The 17,852-nt window shown below is 39.1% G+C and overlaps 1 protein-coding gene across 1 annotated transcript in view; it reads left to right on the forward strand.

Moving 5' to 3' along the window:
* The first annotated feature begins 1,846 nt into the window (after positions 1–1,846).
* ST8SIA4 (ST8 alpha-N-acetyl-neuraminide alpha-2,8-sialyltransferase 4) overlaps positions 1,847–17,852 on the forward strand; it is a 99,252-nt gene continuing 83,246 nt past the window's right edge. Inside the window, exons 1-2 of the mRNA XM_032403932.1 lie at positions 1,847–2,323; positions 8,649–8,780. Of these exons, the coding sequence (XP_032259823.1) occupies positions 2,211–2,323; positions 8,649–8,780 (245 nt within the window). The 5' untranslated portion in view covers positions 1,847–2,210. The remainder of the gene's footprint in view (positions 2,324–8,648; positions 8,781–17,852) is intronic.

Consider the following 17,852-nt stretch of genomic DNA (forward strand, 5'->3'; position numbering starts at 1 on the left):
TTACTGTTTAAAAACCAAATGTTAACCTAAAGAATTTAATTAATTAACCTAAAAAATCCTAACCATGCATTGCCCACCCTCTCCCGGCCCCTATTCCCTTTTAACTTAAATAAGAAGCTGTTTTATTCTTGCAGTTTCTGCTAGTTGAGAAGTCAGTGTGATAGAGACGCTAGCGGGATTTGCCTAGACATCAATAAACTCCAAAGGCTCCCAGTGGGCCACTTGTAGTGTCAATAAAGGCTCATAATTACTTGCTCCTTTGAGCATTTTAGACCCAACCCCCTAGTTCACTCTGCTGCGAAGATGAGGCTTAGCAACTGAGAGGCTCTTAACTTCTTAAACCTTAGGCGAGGAATGGCAAACATTGGCAGGGACCTCAGGATTTTAAGCAAAGGTGCTGGCTGTTATAGTTGTTATCTTAAGCTGTCAGGGGAGTAGTAACTCAGAATTCCCTTCTTGCTCAGCTCTGTCCAAGGATTGGTGGTGGGCCTCATCATTTCCGGGCTTGGGGAAGTATAAACCCCAGGGGCCAAGAGTGGATGGCAGCTGGAGCCTCTGCACAACCTGAAGGAACAAGTAATTCAATTGAGAGAGGCTGCTGGACCTATGGGAAAGGGGTGGAGAGGGGAAAAAGCGGAGAACTTGGAAACTTTGCTTATAGATGGGGGAAATTCCTGGCTTCCAGATAGGATCTCACACTAGGGGTGCCTCCAGACCCATTCCCACCAGCCAAACCAAGGCATGGGTACCACCCCAACCGGAGCAGCAAGCTTCTCTCTTGGTGAGGGCAAGACCAAAGAAAAGTGAAGGAAGTACTCAGACTGAGGGTTACCCAGGACTTGAAAGTTCCCCTGCCACACAATACAACAGGAGTTAGAAAAACAGTAGGAGGTGAGGAGAGCGTGAACACGGAGGTTAAATACACATCACTGAGACTTTTGAGGCAGAACTTGCCCTTCCTTCTTTCCTTTCTTCTTATCTTCCTACCTTTTTTTTTTCCTTTCTTTCTCCTGTGTCTGGATGTACTTGCATTTAAAAAGGATGTCCTTGGGGGCTGCTTTTTCTCAGAATTCTGTTTCTCCGCAGTGAAGTTTAAGGAGGATTGGAGTTTCCTTGACTCCTGCGTGAGGAGTTTCCAAATGGCGATGAAAAAGAGTCACATAAATATCCACAAAGCGCCTGACACCTCTGTCATCACTTGTTTCCTGCTAGATCCTAAATCGGGGTGGTCATCCACCACCCACCCTGAGTGGGCGATCAGCTAATTGGTTCATGTGTGTATTTGTACTTTCCAGATTGAGCTGTGCACGGAATACAAAACGTCCTCATCCTACTTCCCCCTCCCTACTCCAATTCACTCTACTTGGGAGGGCGTGTGTATGTGCATTCGCGTGTGTATGTCCGAGTGTGTATGTTTAGCAAAGGCGCTAGGAAGAAACTACCCCTTCTGCATCCCTCCCCCCACCTCCGCTCTATACGAAAACGAAAACGAAGCATCTCTCGAGCAAGATGCGTCTCTAATCTGTCCCCAGCTGAGGTGTCCTCTCCACGCTGATAAGGACAGACTATCTCCGCGCTCATCCAGAGAGCTGATGCTTTGGCTTCCCGGGAGGGCGACCTGACTTCCTCCTGGAGCGCTGCGTTCACCCCGGGCTGTGCGAGTGCTGGTGCGTGCGTGCGTGCGAGTGTGTGTGTGTGTGTGTGTGTGTACACCACTGTGAGCTTGTAAGCTTCCTCTCCCGGCGCTGTGCAGGCAGCTCCGGCGACGTTACTCTCCAAGCAGCCGACAGCAACGCGAGGCAGCCGCAGCCTCCGCCCCCTCTGTCTGGTGATTGGCTGGTTTTGCTCATCATTTCCCTGCGAGGAAAAGGGAAGGGCCAGTGACGCCCCTGAACCCAGCTGCAGAAGCGGCCGCCACCTCCAGTGCACAAGGTGTCTCATCTGAGAAGAAACCTGAGCCCCAGGGAGGCAGCGCGGAGCGACCCGAGCAGGGCTGGCGCGAACCGGGAGGGAGAGCGCTGGGCAGCGCTCAAGGACCAGCGGGAGCTCGGCCGCGGCGGACCCTTGCGACCTGCTCCTGAGATCCCGGCTCCACGCTCTCCTCGAATTTTACAGATCTCCCCCCGCGACTGTCTCTCCCCAAAACGGAGCCTTTATATCAAGAGAAGGTGAGGGAGCTGGGGCAACCAGGACTTTCCCGGGCACCCAAGATGCGCTCCATTAGGAAGAGGTGGACGATCTGCACGATAAGTCTGCTCCTGATCTTTTATAAGACAAAAGAAATAGCAAGAACTGAGGAGCACCAGGAGACGCAACTCATCGGGTAAATGCAAAGCTTCATTTCAGGATATAACAAAACAAAACAAACAAACAAACAAAAAAAGTCAAGCCATAAATGAAATGGGAATATAGACGGTAGAGTGAGGGTTGGGATAGTATGTGTGTTCTGATGAGCTTTTGTGTGTTTAGTCTCATGAATTAAATAACAAAGGCTGTTGTTGAGGTGTGTGTGCTTCTCCACGGCGTGTTCCCAGGATGAGTTCAACTTGCCCTGTGTGGTGGTAGTGACAGTTGTGCTGGCGCCGGGGCTCACACGCCCAAGGAGAAGTCACTGCAGAAGTGTCAACAAAGAACGTGCGCCCTTGTCCTTCCTTTTAAGCCCTGGGCAGAACTCAGGAGAGATGTCTTCATTCCCCATGTGGTTGTCCTTCCTTCTTTCTCTGCCCTATCACTCTAAGGAGATAGTAGAGAGAGGTGGCTTCCTGAAAGGCTGAAGTTAAAGCCCAGAAAGCAGGAAATGCGTCTCCTGTTTCTTTCCTCTTCTTTGGCGTTGGATAGATCTGTGTATCATTTGAATTAGAAACTCCAATACAACCAAGGATTCTTCCCTATTTGCTCTTCTGTGGGTAAAACGCATGGGCGTCATGGTTACAGTTTTAGAAACTGGGTACTGTAGCTTCACACAGACTATATTTCTGCTATTTCTTTAGTTTGTCTAAATGAGTTCAGAAGCTTCCCCCACCCCAGTAAGTTCTCTAAATATCGCACTTCCTTCCTCCCTTCCCCTGGCCTCTGTTGCTTTGAAGTTTACCCAGGAGGTGGCTGCAACTTTGCTTGCTTACATAGCTTGGAAGTGTTTTCTGAGGATGTGAACCTGGTTGTCAACTCTGTTCAAAGTCCTGTTTCGGAAATCCTCCCTCATCCGGAGGCGTCCGCTATCGGAAACTCCACACTGGCAGATGCCAGCCTGGTTTTCATGTTCCCTGGCATTTATTAAAACGAAGATAGAGCCCTTGCCAGTGTGTGTGTGTGTGTGTGTGTGTGTGCGCGCGCGCGCGTATGTGCGCATGTAAAGACTGCTAAAACGTGCACGCGTGCACACATACACACACACAAACTTCATGCACTCGATTTAATATTCCTGCTCCTCCCTAAGTAATGAGTATTTAAGTGAGCAAGACGGAGGCTTACACTTAACAGAGAATTTGCTGTTTTATAGGAAACTAAGCAGAAGTACAGTCGAAAGGGACTGGAAGGGAATGAAAAAGCAAATAAAGAATGAGCTGGATGGTCGTTATGCATCGACAAATCTACAAATGGTCTATTCTGGAAAAGAAAAAAAAAATCCTAACTATATGAGGTCGCTTACACAGGGAGTGGGTGGGTTGAAAACGCAGCCTAGCTCAATTGTCAGCAAAGCAGGACTCTGGGCTGGGGCGGGGGCATGCAAGGCAGACCTGTGCTTCCCAGGCAGACAAAGGGGTCTCGGGGAAGGTGATAAAGCGGTGCGTGGGGGAGAGGCGGAGGCTGGGCGTGGGGGTCGAGGCTCTTTGTTCCCTTACGGGCTGGTGGGCTCGGAACACAAGCGTGAGCCCAGACAAAGCCGCCAAGCCTCGCCAGAACTCTGAGGGTTCGGGCCCTCGGCTGGCTGAGGAGCAGGAGTGGGCGGACCAGTGAGGTGGACAGGAGGCGTCCCATGCCGTCCAGGAGCCCTCTCCCGGCCTCCCTAAACCGCCGCCAGGAAGGGGGCGCACACCCCGTGTCCCTCGCAGGGAAATGACCGACCTGGGACGCTCCACATTTCCCGGGCAACCTTCCTCCTGTGGCCCTTTCCTGGACGCCGCGGGCCGGTGGGCACCGACGAGGAGCAGGCGGGCGCAGGCACCGGCTCCGCGGTTGGGCTAGCTCCGCTGGGTTTCGCTCGCCCCCTCTTGGGGCTGAGCTGCGGTTGCTCGCCTGCTCCTCTGAGAAAGCATGAGGCGGGCGCGTGAGTTAATCAAACAGGAAGCGAGGTACGCACGCACCGGCTACCTCCCCTCCTCCGAGAGAGCTGGCAGCGAGGGTGGAAGAATGAGTGAGGAGACAGGTTAGAGCCTTTATTTCGGGAACCGGGTCCCGTCTTAAAAAAAAAAAAAAAATCACTTCTACGTTTCTGTGGGCAACTAGGCTCCTCCTCCTTAATTAAAACCCGCAATTACGGTGGTGCGGGGGAAGGGCTGAGAGCCGCCTGCGGGCGCCGCGCTTCTCGCGCCCTGCAGCTCCCGCGCCGCCTCGGCCGGCGCCCGCTCTGCCCTGCCTCGGCGCACTTGGCGCTGCCCGGAAAATGCGGCCACAGCCAGTCCTCCTGAGCGCTCTTTCCGTTTTCCCTCAAGGTGGAACGTTCGGTGGAAAAGCTTGTGATACTAGTTCATGATTTCGTTTCAACTTCCAAATAGTGCTTCTAGTGGAGGAGTTGACTCATCCAACGACCTAATGATCTCTTTGACTCTAGTTCTACCCCCAAGCCATTTAGAGGGGCTAGTTTTGAGATGAGTAGAGTGGAGATTTGGCCCAGATCATTGAAAAATGAGGTAACAGGCAATCTCAGACCTTTGGGAGGTACTGCATGACTTGAGAGTGGGCAGTAGGTTCAGTTAAGGGCCTTCCACAATCCTTGTACCTTAGAACCCCCCCCCGCCAAAATCCCTCCTCATATTTCGTTTTCCTGCTACCATTTGCAATATGCAGGCAGTTTCTTTATTCCACCTCCCCCTCTTAACTGGAGGTCCCATCTAGAGTGAGTGCAGCGTTGTTCTTATATACAATATTGAGCAGTCATTCCACGCAGAAGAGAACACCAGCACAACTTTCCTGCCTACCATCCACGTTCTCATATCTCCAGAGGAATACTAAAAGCATGGTTTTTATAAGGAATTATTTGAGAATAGGTCACGTACTTATTGGAAATTTAACCTTTCATGCAAACCTATTAATTGCCTGGTATGATTACTAGTTAATAAAGTTTAACTCAAAAGGCATGAGGCTATAAAGTGGTTTATCCTTGACATATATATATATATATATATATGTGTGTGTGTGTGTGTTTGTGTGTGTGTGTGTATGTATATGTTTTTTCATAACTGGAAAAATGGCACTTGCCTCACAATTGACCCATGATTTCACTGACTTTGTGTGCTCTTTGGGTATAATTGTGTTAACTTAAGGGTCTTACAGATAAAAATATGTGGGTGTGCTTGTTTAATAAGATAATGTATTTGAAAGTGTGGCATAAACTTAAATATTTATCACACAAGTATTTGTTTTGATTGCGATTCCTTAAAACTTGCCACATACTGTGCTCCTAGTTGACCATAAATGAGACTAATTTTCTTATCATCTAGAGATTTCCTTTTTAATTTGACTGTGTACTTTGTCTCACGAAATAATTGTCCATATGAATTCTGAAACTTATGATAATATTGACAGTGGAGATAAGCATTCATAGTTAGAATACTGCCATTGTCAGCAAAGTTAGTTCCAGTTGGTTCTAGGGTAGAACCCACTTATCAATCAGGAAACCCACGATCTGTTTCATTTGAAATTCTACTAAAAACCATAAGCAGTAGGTTAAGGTAGTACATCTCATCTTAATTTTTAGTTGTTTGACACTTAGGGAATGAAGACACCAAATTGCCTGCTGTTGCTATTCAGGCTTAGTTTGATGCAAGTTGTTTTCTTTTGAATGACTTTTATAATTTTATATTAAGGAGGAAATTTAACCTAGTTCATGGGGAACACATTCATTCCAAAGCCAAGTTATGAAGAGTTTTCAGTGGGGTTGAATGCGGGGCTTTTGGGACCTAATCTCAAGAAACAAAATTATATTTGTTATGTACTGCAGAATTAATAGAATAAGTTGTAGTGATGCCTGGCAACTCATATTTCAAAGAGAAAAATATTTGTAAAAACTAGTAACATAACTGATGATTAAATTCTGTCACTACCATCATTGTAAGGTTTTCTTAGCTCAACATAAGCAGGATTACTTTATAAAATATATTGCTTTATGCTGCATTATTTCCCTGATGTGTTTTGTGATTTTCTCTTTAGAAGTATATGTTGGATATTCCTGTATATAGCCCTATGCAAGAAATGTTTTCAGTGCAGCTGTATAGTAATTGGGTTTGATCTGGAATGAAAAACTAGTAGGGGGTGGCAACATCCTTCATGCTTTGCATTAAAGGAAAAGCCTTTCTAAGACAGAATACTACCAAGGTCACAAATGGAAACATCCCTTGGGACTCATTTAACTTTATACAAAGAAATTTGCTCCAGGGACTCAGATTGCACTAAGTCTAGCCTTCTTACATAGGAATTCCATCTACTTCAAGAAGTGGGACTAGTTGTAGCTATTTTCATTCAAAGTTCTTTCCAGGAATGAAACTGAATTTTGGTTTATCATCAGTTCAGTGAAAACAGTTCAAAGGGCAGAGTTATATGGTAGTATTTCATTAATATAAAACTGATTTAAACTTTTAAAGCACTTTTTTTTTTTAAGTCTTGGAGGTTCTGAAAAGCCTCCATATAACTAAATACATCAAAGCAATTATTTTGCAATGCAAAATGTACCTTTAGCTACATGTCAGCGAAACAATCTTCCACAGATATTTAAGAATGCCAGCCCATGTATATTTTTACTTCTCCTATGAAAGTTAATTGGTGGTAAAATAATTGTTATAATTATGGCAATCTGTGGTTAGAAAAAGATGATATTAACAATCCAGTTAACAAGATGAAGATAGGAGAAAAATCCCTACCCTTAGAAATGGTGAGAGTTTGTACCCATATTCTTGAAGGCATATCTCCAAAAGTGTGAAGGTTAGGTTCTGTATATATCCGTGTTCTCATTCATATGTAGTTATTATCATTAAACATGTAATATAAAAATTGACTTCTGGGCCACTGAGTAGTAAATTGCACCCTATGTTTCCTAGCATCTTAAGTTACCTCTATAAAATGATTATTATTGGCCATGCATAGGCATGCAAATGTATCATTTTCATCAGTAGGATAGTTTAAAATATTGATTTTTATGAGTTCTAAATTTCACAGGGAGTAGTTGCATATGATGCTTTGAGTTGCTTCAAATTGGTACATGTTTAAAAAAGAATGCAAACCAAAATACCAAACTATAAACCTCTAATTACAGAATTCATCTAACAGCTGTTACACAGGCAATGTTTCCATTGATAGTAGGAGAGGATTGCCTACATAATGAACACAGTTTTAGACTTTGTGACTGAGCAAATAGTCATATTACTTTTTAACTCTATTTTTGAGATTTTAAAAAAGTAAGAGTTAACATGTAAAGAAATAAATGCAGATACTGAAAGGGCTATACCATAAACAGGTAACATTTTATTTCTCTGAGTATGGGTTTTAGGCTATAAAGTACTAAGAAAATAGTCTATTGAACAATAAACTGGTTCTCCTATAACTGTCCTAGTGATACAAATGCTGTCATAGGTATCTGTCACTGTCAGCACTATGACCAGCACCACCACGCCACCTATATACTTGCCTGACAATATTGATTGAAAGGGATAGCACAGTTGATTGTGTGTGTGTGATGTAATGGAAAATACCATTAAAAATGGCTACTGAATGAGTTTTCTTTCTCCTCATTACAATCTGTCTCCCCACCACCAACAATCAGGAGAGTGTCTCATTGTTGCAATGATTTGGGACTCAACGTAATTTTAGAAATTAGCACTTCAATAGTGCTTTATAAATTACTTTCACATACAGACTCCCACTGAATTCTCACAAAGTCATTGCATGGTAGATAATGTTATTGCAATTTTCAAGATAAGGCAAGGCCACTGTGGCCTAGAAAGAGAATATTATCCAAGGACATATAGGTTAGCAAGTGAAAGAATCACCAGCATGCCCAGATCACCTGATATTCCAAAGTCTTCTTACTCCAAAACAAAATCTCTTTCCATTGTAAAAATAAAATTACAATCTTGAGAGTCACAATTATACAGATGCAGGAGAAGTGGCCAAACTTCCTGTCTCTATTGTTAAACACAACAGGGAGGGAGGATCGAGTTTGAAGACAAGTTTCTTTTTTCTTTAAACACCACAAAGACCTTTTCTTTATATGAAAAATGTTTTTATTTCAAAGAGAATAAGTGTAAAGATTGTCCTGATAAAGTCATATTCTCTTATTTCTTATAATAACTTTCATCAATCTCATACCTCGTTTACCATGTAGAAAAATTTGTATCGACAATTTGTAATCAGTAATCCAAATCAAATTATGTATTATGCTACTTAGATAAAATCCTTCTTACTTTCACAGAGCTGGCATTTTTGTTTTGTTTCAGAGATGGTGAACTGTGTTTGAGTCGATCCCTTGTCAATAGTTCTGATAAAATCATTCGAAAGGCTGGCTCTTCAATCTTCCAGCACTCTGTAGAAGGTTGGAAAATCAATTCCTCTTTGGTCCTGGAAATAAGGTGAGTTTCTTTAATAAGCCATAATAAATTTCACATCATGTTCTCGAATACATTGGGCTTGGCAAACTTATATTGAATGCTTGATTTACAGTTTAAGTATGAATACTTTAATAAAAGAGTGAACCAGCTCTACTTAATGTTGATCAATGAAGGATATGAAACCATAAAACTGAAATCATTATGCAGTCAGAAATTTAAGGATGAATATGTGAGTTTTGAATATTTTTATTCTAATGGAATAAAATATTCAACGGAATACTAACATTTAATAGACTTTTTTTTTATTCTATTACTCAGGATGGACATATATTTTGAGAATTATCTTTAACTTCTTTATTAAGTCTTCATACATTTCTTCTATCTTTTCACACTTGATGAAAGTAGAGCCTATCCAACTCCTATTTTGCTGACTATTCTAAATAAATTTTATTTACTCTATAGATGGATATTTCTATGTGAGTTTCTGTAATAAAAGTCTCAGTAATTATATCCTAAATTGACAAAAGTCAGAAAATGAATTTTCTAGAGTACTGGTTTATTCTTTGTAAGATTTTGGCATTTTGCCTGAAACAAGCTCTCGAAATCAAACTCAAGGCCTGCATATATCTATTATATCTTATTTTCTTCTGGTACAATTCTACAACTAATAAGAAGGTTAGGGCCAGACCTTCCTGAGCATGGAGGAAGCGAACACATCATGTTTTCCTGCAACTACGTTGCTATATTGGTTGATGTGTTGAAATCAGAGCATTTCAGTAAATCAAACTCTTTGAAAGTTTTAGAGAACTATCCTTTACATAATAAAATCATTGCAATTTCATATTGGCAAAATTCTAATTATTCAATGAATGGACATTACTGCACAGATTTTGTAAGTCATTACGAGGATAAGCCATTGCTCTGTCTGTCTGGGTTTCTATCTACTCACTTCTTGGATCATACCTACATGTCATGGAGATTATCAGCACCTTGCGGGAAGAGTCTACTAACACTCATCTTCAGAGTATGCGTAGCAGTTCATAAAATGCTTTGTGGCAAAGACACTCACTCCATGTTGAAATACACTTGAAAGATTGGAAAATTTTTAAAAAGATGGGTGCCAGGGAAATGCAGGAATAGTTTGTTTTGAAGCTTTGGAAGTGGCTGGAATGGGAAATGAATCAAACCATGGCAATATCAAATAGTGTGTACTTGGTTGCTTTTAGTTATGGGAAATTTTGTGTATTTGTAGGCAGAGTACAAGAATGAGGAGATGAGTAGGGTCTGATGACAGAGTCTATAAATTGGTGTCTTTTGGGTAGAATATGGTCAGCAAGCAAGATTTATTTCAACTGGATAAATAAAAACCCTTAAAACCAATATTAAAATTAGGAGATTCCTTTAAAAGTACAGATTTCCATATACTCTTAAGAAAATGAAAAATTTGACAACTCTGGTCATAAATACAGGCATAGTTTAGTTTAGAACAGAATAAGGATTCATATTTCTTGGAGGTAGATATTGGAAGGAGAGAATTATGGGTGATTTATAAAGGAAATATTTGATCTATAAGAATGTCTCAAAAGGAACTTTCAGGGGCGCCTGGGTGGCTCAGCCGTTTAGCGTCTGCCTTCGGCTCAGGTCATAATCCCAGGGTCCTGGGATCGAGCCCCGCATCGGGCTCCTTGCTCAGCAGGGAAGCCTGCTTCTCGCTCTCCCACTCCCCCTGCTTGTGTTCCCTCTCTCGCTGTCTCTCTCTCTCTGTCAAAAAATAAATAAAAATTAAAATAAAAAAAAGGAACTTTCAAACTGAAAGATTTGGCAAGAAGGGAGGCAATTAGGTAAGGCTATGCAGATCAGGTAAAAGAAAGTAATGGAAGAAAGTAAAGTAAAATTAGAAATTGTAATAGTTTAATTAATATATCTAAATATTATATCAGATAAGGTAAAGTCTAATAAGTAAATTCAAAAAGTAATTAGCAATAGTTTAAGTAATATATACTTCCTAGTATCTATACAAAAATGAGGCTACAGAGGTACACTTTGCTATTTTTAAGATATTCAAGCTAAGGGTATTAAATATAAATTGAGCCAAGCAAATGAGTATTACAATTTTACAAATTAATGCAGATTGCATTCATATCTGTGAAGGTGATCCGTTTTCAAAAATAACAGATGATATTACGTATGAAATGTTAGTACTCTTTTCGTATGATTCTCCTTAACAGATAAAGAAGTAAACAATAAAAAATTGAGCAAACATTGAATAATACATACAAAGTTGTCACTTCCTTACAAGGAAACAATAATTTGTAAAACTATTATTGTACAACATGATACAGTTCATAAAAATTATAATTGCCTATAGCATTAGTGATTTGTGAGTATTAATCAGCTTGACACCTGTAATAAAAAATTTAGAATATGAAAATGTCCTATTGTTAGCTTAGCTCTTGTTTTTCATACTGGAAACTAACAATAAACTAATTTGGATTATTATCTTTCTTTATTTCTTCCCCACATCTGTAACATTTATGAAGAACCACATTACTTGGTTTCTGTGAGTGGGTGTGGGCATATTTTACAAGTGTTTTTAAAATTCTACTTTGAAGTTTTGATTAAGATATTACAACTAATCATTTTTGATCTTACATGATTAAACCATGCTTACAAATCTTTCTCATTTTAAAAATCTCATTAAACTTATAATGCTCTTGTAACATTCCTAATAAACTATTTATCTATTTGTATTAACATGTGAAGCAGTCACTGATGATAAGTTGTTTTTCCCTACATTTGTAGAAATTATTTTTTTCTTATTACTAATTTTTTCAACCCTATATATACTCTGCTACTTTCATAAACACAGCAAGAGTTAATTCATATATGTTCATCAAACAACTGTACCCCTGGGGAGTTTTTTGAGAGAGATGGTTCCACTTTCATGGTGCTTTGGAAATTCATCAAGATTTAGAAGAGTTTATCCATTCCACAGCTAACTTCACAATTAAAATAATTACCTTGGTTAAGGACTTGATTTTATTGGTAGTAGTTTGTTCTTTGTTATTGTAAGCTAGGAAATGACATATTTGGGGTTCCTTGGTGGTTCAGTCAGTTGAGCGTCTGTCTTCAGTTCAGGTCATGATCCCAGGGTCCAGGGATTGATGAGCCCCATATCAGGCTCCCTGCTCCGCAAAGAGCCTGCTTCTCCCTCTCCTGCTCCCCCTGCTTGTGCTCTCTCTCTTTCTCTCTCTCTGTCAAATAAATAAATAAAATCTTAAAAAAAAAAGAAATGACATATTTAAGATGTATCAGATGTTTGTGAGTAAATCTATAAACATTGTACCAAGAGAGTATTTTGGTCATGTCCAACACTTGTGACTTGACCCTTTTTTCCCCATCTTTGGGTTGTTTCTTTTCTTTGTTTTCCCCTCATTCTTCATATGCTGAATAGAAACCTAAGGAATTACAATACCAGATGTGGATGCATAGAGATATATGAGCTCAACTACTCATCAAGGCACATCATAATTAGAAGGACTATTTTCAAGTTAATATCATCAGATGTCAAGGTTTTTAAACAGATCAAACTCGCAGGTTAACTAAACTTAACTGCAAATTTATATATGCTTACCTACCAAAAAGAACTTGCTGTTGCATGCATTGATTTACTTTAGAGAAAGGTCCACATACAATTCTTCTACTTACTCTGTTCAGTAAGTAGCCAGAGGAGCACATCTTAGGTCATACAACTTGTTAGTGGCAGAGTCAAGCTTCAAAGCTAGGCCTATCTAACTAGAACCAAAGCTCTTATCATGAAACAAATTTCTTGGAAGACTCTATTTTAATACTAAAAATGCAGCCTTAAAAAAAAATAAATAAATAAATAAAAATAAAAATAAAAATGCAGCCTTATGCAGTACACACAATGGAGAGTTTTTTTTGCTCCAAAATAATAATATATAGTATTCATCCAATATTACTAAATGCTGGGTCAAATAATCAAATGGCCATCTGAGGTGTAAATTAAACTAAAAAATGCTTTTCTTCAAGCATTTTGAGACCATTTTGCCTTTTCATTTGGCTGCGTAGGATTTTTCTTTGATACTAGAATATCTTTCTATAACAGCTGGGACCCTAAGCTCAGAAGCCCTAACAAGCTACAGGTTATGTTCTTTCAGTGCTTTGAAGAATCTTGCCTTGCCAAAATAATCTTTGAGACAAAAAATTGTGTGTTCTCTCTGCTTTTTTGTAGGCATAATGAAACACTCGGCACTTCTTAAACCTTTTTAAATTTCTTTTTAGTAAACCACGTTAGTAACAATTGAATTGATTTGGTGATTTTTGTCTGAAGTCCAAAGTTTGCAAAAACTGATTCCTAATACATGTATCATAACCTAATTTGCTTCTCAACTTGTGATGCATTCCAGCTGTAAGATTTGTCTTAACAATACTCGCTGATGGAGTCAACAGTGTCATTTAGATTAAATTTTAGTTGCCACAGCACGTATGCTTGTTGTTGACAAGAAACCTACAGAGAAGAAAGAGTGGCACCTGGTGATAGGTTAGCTATATTTAACATTTCACAAGTGAAAACAATGTTTAGTAAATTAATTCTCTGGAACTCTGCAGCTGCTATTTCAAGGGATGTGTGATGTTGAAAGGGAAGTTCTAGTTGAAAATTCAGTTGAAAAGTTTCTGTATAAAATCTATTCCTGTCCGTTGAACAGTCTCAACCAGCCTTTCAGTTTAAACCAGCATTGCCTAACAAAAAATAATCTTTATGACTAAGATTTTTAGTCTCACTGAAAGTGAAACGTATTTTTAGATTCTTTCAGTTATCTTTAACATTAAGACAGTTGCTGAATTTAGGTTTTTGCTTATTAATAGGGTTTCAAAAGTTAATTATGCCCACAAAATGACAGTTAAAGACCTATAAGGGATCTTTTTTGTTGTTGCTCTTTGCAGTCAAACACAGAAAACACAACCCCTGCTTTAAATATCTGGTAATGACTTGATCACCTATCAGGAAAACTAGTATTGAGACAGCCTGCATATTAAACTTAGCTTTTGTTGATTCATGTTTCTTTCTTTTTTTTTATTTTTTTAAAGATTTTATTTATTTATTTGACAGAGAGAGACATAGCGAGGGGGAGTGGGAGAGGGAGAAGGAGGCCTCCCGCGGAGCAGGGAGCCCAATGCGGGCTTGATCCCAGGACCCTGTGATCATGACCTGAGCCGAAGGCAGACGCTTAACGACTGAGCTACCCAGGCTCCCCAATTCATGTTTCTTTAGAACCCAGAAGTTAAACTGAATTTCCTTTCTATCTCTCTCATTCTGAAATAATTTTGTTTAATCTGCTCTCTTCATTTATGTCAATTATCTGAGCAAAAGCATATATGTTCTTGGTGATACTGAAAATATTGTTCAGTTCACTGTAAGAGTTTTTCATGCTTCCAATGACATTTAATTATATTTAAGCACTAGTTTTCTTTTTTTCATATATTTACAGTGTGAATAACAACTAGACTTAGCAAATCCACAGAACTTTTTATAGTCCATTACATCTATAATCTAAAAAATGCCTAGTGGTGCCTGGGTGGCTCAGTTGGTTAAATGTCTGCCTTGGGCTCAGGTCATGATCCCAGGGTCCCTAGGATCTGGCCCAAGTCCGGCTCTGTGCTCAGAAAAAAATCTGCTTGTCCCTCTCCCTCTTCTCTCCCCACCTGCCACACTTGTGCGCATGCTCTCTCTCTATCTCTTTCAATAACTAAAAGTCTTAAAAAAAATAAAAAATAAAATAAAAAATGCCTACAGCTTGCTAGAGAGGAAAAAAAAACCCTAACCTTTCCTTACTGTTTCCAAAAAAAAATATTAAGCATTGAAGCCACAATACTGCTCACTCAGAGTAATTATTTTCAGTTTTTCTTGAATCCTACACCAGGAATCTTAGCTCAAATAATTTTCCATGCATAGATGTAAGCCCTAAGATGGAAACTAAACGTTTAGTTCAATATAAGAAAAAGAATTTACTGGAGACATTCAAGGTTTCCTTTCACCCTTCTTTCAGTTTAAAAACGTAAATACTGCTCTAACAGAATAAACAATTGTTGAGCCTATAAAACAGTTTTGGAAGAACACATAGTATTATCTGAGTTTAATAATTATGCCGTTTATCTCAAGAGTTAGGCAATGTGGTATCTTTTGAAATTTCGCTGAACTTTTTTTTTTCTTTAAAGATTTTATTTATTTATTTGAGAGAGAAAGAGAGCACAAGCCCAGGGAGGGGCAGAGGGAGAGGGAGAAGCAGGCTCCCCACTAAGTAGGGAACCCTACACAGGGCTCAATCTCAGGACCCTGGTGTCATGACCTGAGCCCAAGGCAGACGCTTAACCAACTGAGCCACACAGGCACCCCTGAAATTTCGCTGAACTCATTGTCCACTTTTTTATATCAATTTTTGCTAAGAGTGAACAAATTAAAGATGTTCTATTATACTCAGGAATGTAAAAGACCTATGTTTAAAATATTTTGTTGTTAAATTTCTATAACACAGCAAAGGTTCTGTTATTGGAAAGTCCCTTGTACTATCAGTTGACAAGCATTTGAGTGTTAGCTTGTTTCGTGAATAAAGGTGTTTTCCCCTTTTGGATTTCCAAGTTAAGAAGTCTTCTTTCAAATCTGGATATCTGGTCTATTCACATCACACTTGGAAACATTTCACTACTTGTGAGTTACATCTTCAAGTATCTATAACACTACCTTTAAACTATGTTCAAAGGAAAATTATAATACCAGCTAGTTTGGCGATTTGACCACATCCGTGCAGCTTTTATTTTAGAGCCAGCCTTGTCATTTCCACAGGAAATGAGATTTTTTTTGAAATACAGGTGTCAGGCATTACTACATTTTTTCCCCAAACAAACAAGTGGTAGTTAATAAGTATGTACAAAAGTTTCTATGGATTGCTGTTCTTGGTGCTAGATAACTTTTGCAAAGAATTATATGTGCTTAACATAAGGAGAGACTTGTCAGTTTTCTGCAGTTCACACACCCAAAAGTTGCTGATTTCTCTGGCAATTGTCTTCATATGTAATCTGTACTTTGTTAATATGAACTGTTATGGTGCCTGATAGCATTACTATTAATTTTTAAGTTTCATTTGTAGGGCATTTATACAGATTTTCATCTATAAATTCTACTTACGAACCTGATATTCTGATTGAAGAAAAAAATTCAATAAATATTTTCTTTTCCAGAGAGTTAATGAACATATCCCTTGTGTATCAAACCTGGTCAAACAAAGTTTTCAGTCAACTGGTTTTCTAATAAGACTACACATTAAACTGGGACCTATTTAAAGCAAACCAAAATTAAACAAAAATAAAGATTTAAGTTATTTTCCATCCCTTCTTGCTAGTCATGCTTCTGGCTTGTAAGTGTGATTGGGAGAATTGCCCTTTTGGTGGAGTAATGGGAGTAGGTCATATTGTGCTCAGTAATAGCATTTATGAATGCGGTAGAGCTTAAACAGTAATAGCACCAAAGGAAAACATGTCTGTCATATCTTAAATGTTATAATAATGGTATTGTTTTTAGCACTCTGAAAATACAAGCTCACAATAAGAGCACTTCAGTAACTAATATCCAATCTCCAGTCTGGAGAGAGCTTTCTCAGATTGCTTCTAGCTGGTATATGTTTGGTAGCTTGAGGATGAGGTGAAGTCAGATTTCTGTAGGAAGGCTTATAGTTTCTTTGGCCATATATTTCCCTCACAAACTTAGTAGGCTCCTGGGCCATTTCCTTGTACTTAATTACTGGTATAAATAACTGCACCCAAAGGTTTCTTCTGAACAGTTCTTCAGCCTCTGAGTCTCCTCTATTCTAGCCTAACCCTCTTTCCCTTAATTTCCCTCCTAACTCATTTGAATCTATAAACTTACGTAGGAAGGATGACTCTTGTTCCTGGGATGGCTCTGATCTACAGTTGTATCTCTTGCTAAGTGGGGTATTAGAAACATTTTGGAGGTCCGAATTTCCAGACTTTCACACAGTTTACATACAGGTCATTGCCAGAGATATTCCTTTCCTTCTGAGCTTGCAACTTGGCTATCTCATGCCTGACTTTGCATCTTCTATTGCCTTGCTAGAAGGAGCAACTAACATAAAACAGCATAGAAACTCTTTTTAACCATTTCTCCAAGAGCAACAGGCTTATTAGATATAGGATTTGACTCCAAAATTATTGCAGACCATCATTTTATTAGGTGCTTTGCTATATCATGCCAAGGTCGCTAGCTTTCCAGCCAGCTATAGCTTTATTTTCATTTTCCATCATCTAACTTAGCATTTACATATTTGTTTATACAGCATCTCACATCTGTTATCAGTTTCTTTATTATGTATGGGATAGGCTAAGCTTCCATCAAAAAAGAGTGCTATCTTAAAATACAATGGATCAAACATGTTGGAAGTTTATTTCTCTCTTGTATATCCATGCACATTATCCACTCATATCCCACGTAAGAAAACTCACATGACCAAAACCAGCTGCACTTGAGTTTGGAAACTTGCAAATTTTCTAGCTGAGGAGTCATGTGCCTGAGTAAAACTTAGAAGATTCAAATACTAAAAGGAAAACTGGAAGGAAGAACACTAAGGAACAATTAGCTGTCTCTGCCGGGCATAGTGTGGTGTTCTATCTATCCATTTTTTCCTCTAACATACCCATTTTTCTTCCTGGATTCTTGAGCTTCAAAGGGCTTTCATATACTATAGTTTTATTCTTCTTCAAATAATTGTAATATACACATGATTTGGATTAATGTATATAAATTTATTGGGAAGTTTAATCCTTTTCATAGAATTAAGTAAGATATAATTCCAAACCATTTTATTTCTATTTACCTTAACTAGACAACACTGAACAAAACAAAATGACTATAGAGAATTAATTAAAGCTAGCAGAATATCTAGTTATGCAAAGTCAAGTCATGGTATTTTCATTTTATTTAATAAACTAATTTTTCTTATTTTTTTCTTCAAGTTTTTATTTAAATTGTCTTTAGTTAACATATAGTGTAATATTGGT

This window comes from Phoca vitulina, unplaced genomic scaffold, assembly GCF_004348235.1.
Source record: "Phoca vitulina isolate PV1807 unplaced genomic scaffold, GSC_HSeal_1.0 scaffold6, whole genome shotgun sequence".
Taxonomy (NCBI): Eukaryota; Metazoa; Chordata; class Mammalia; order Carnivora; family Phocidae; genus Phoca; species Phoca vitulina.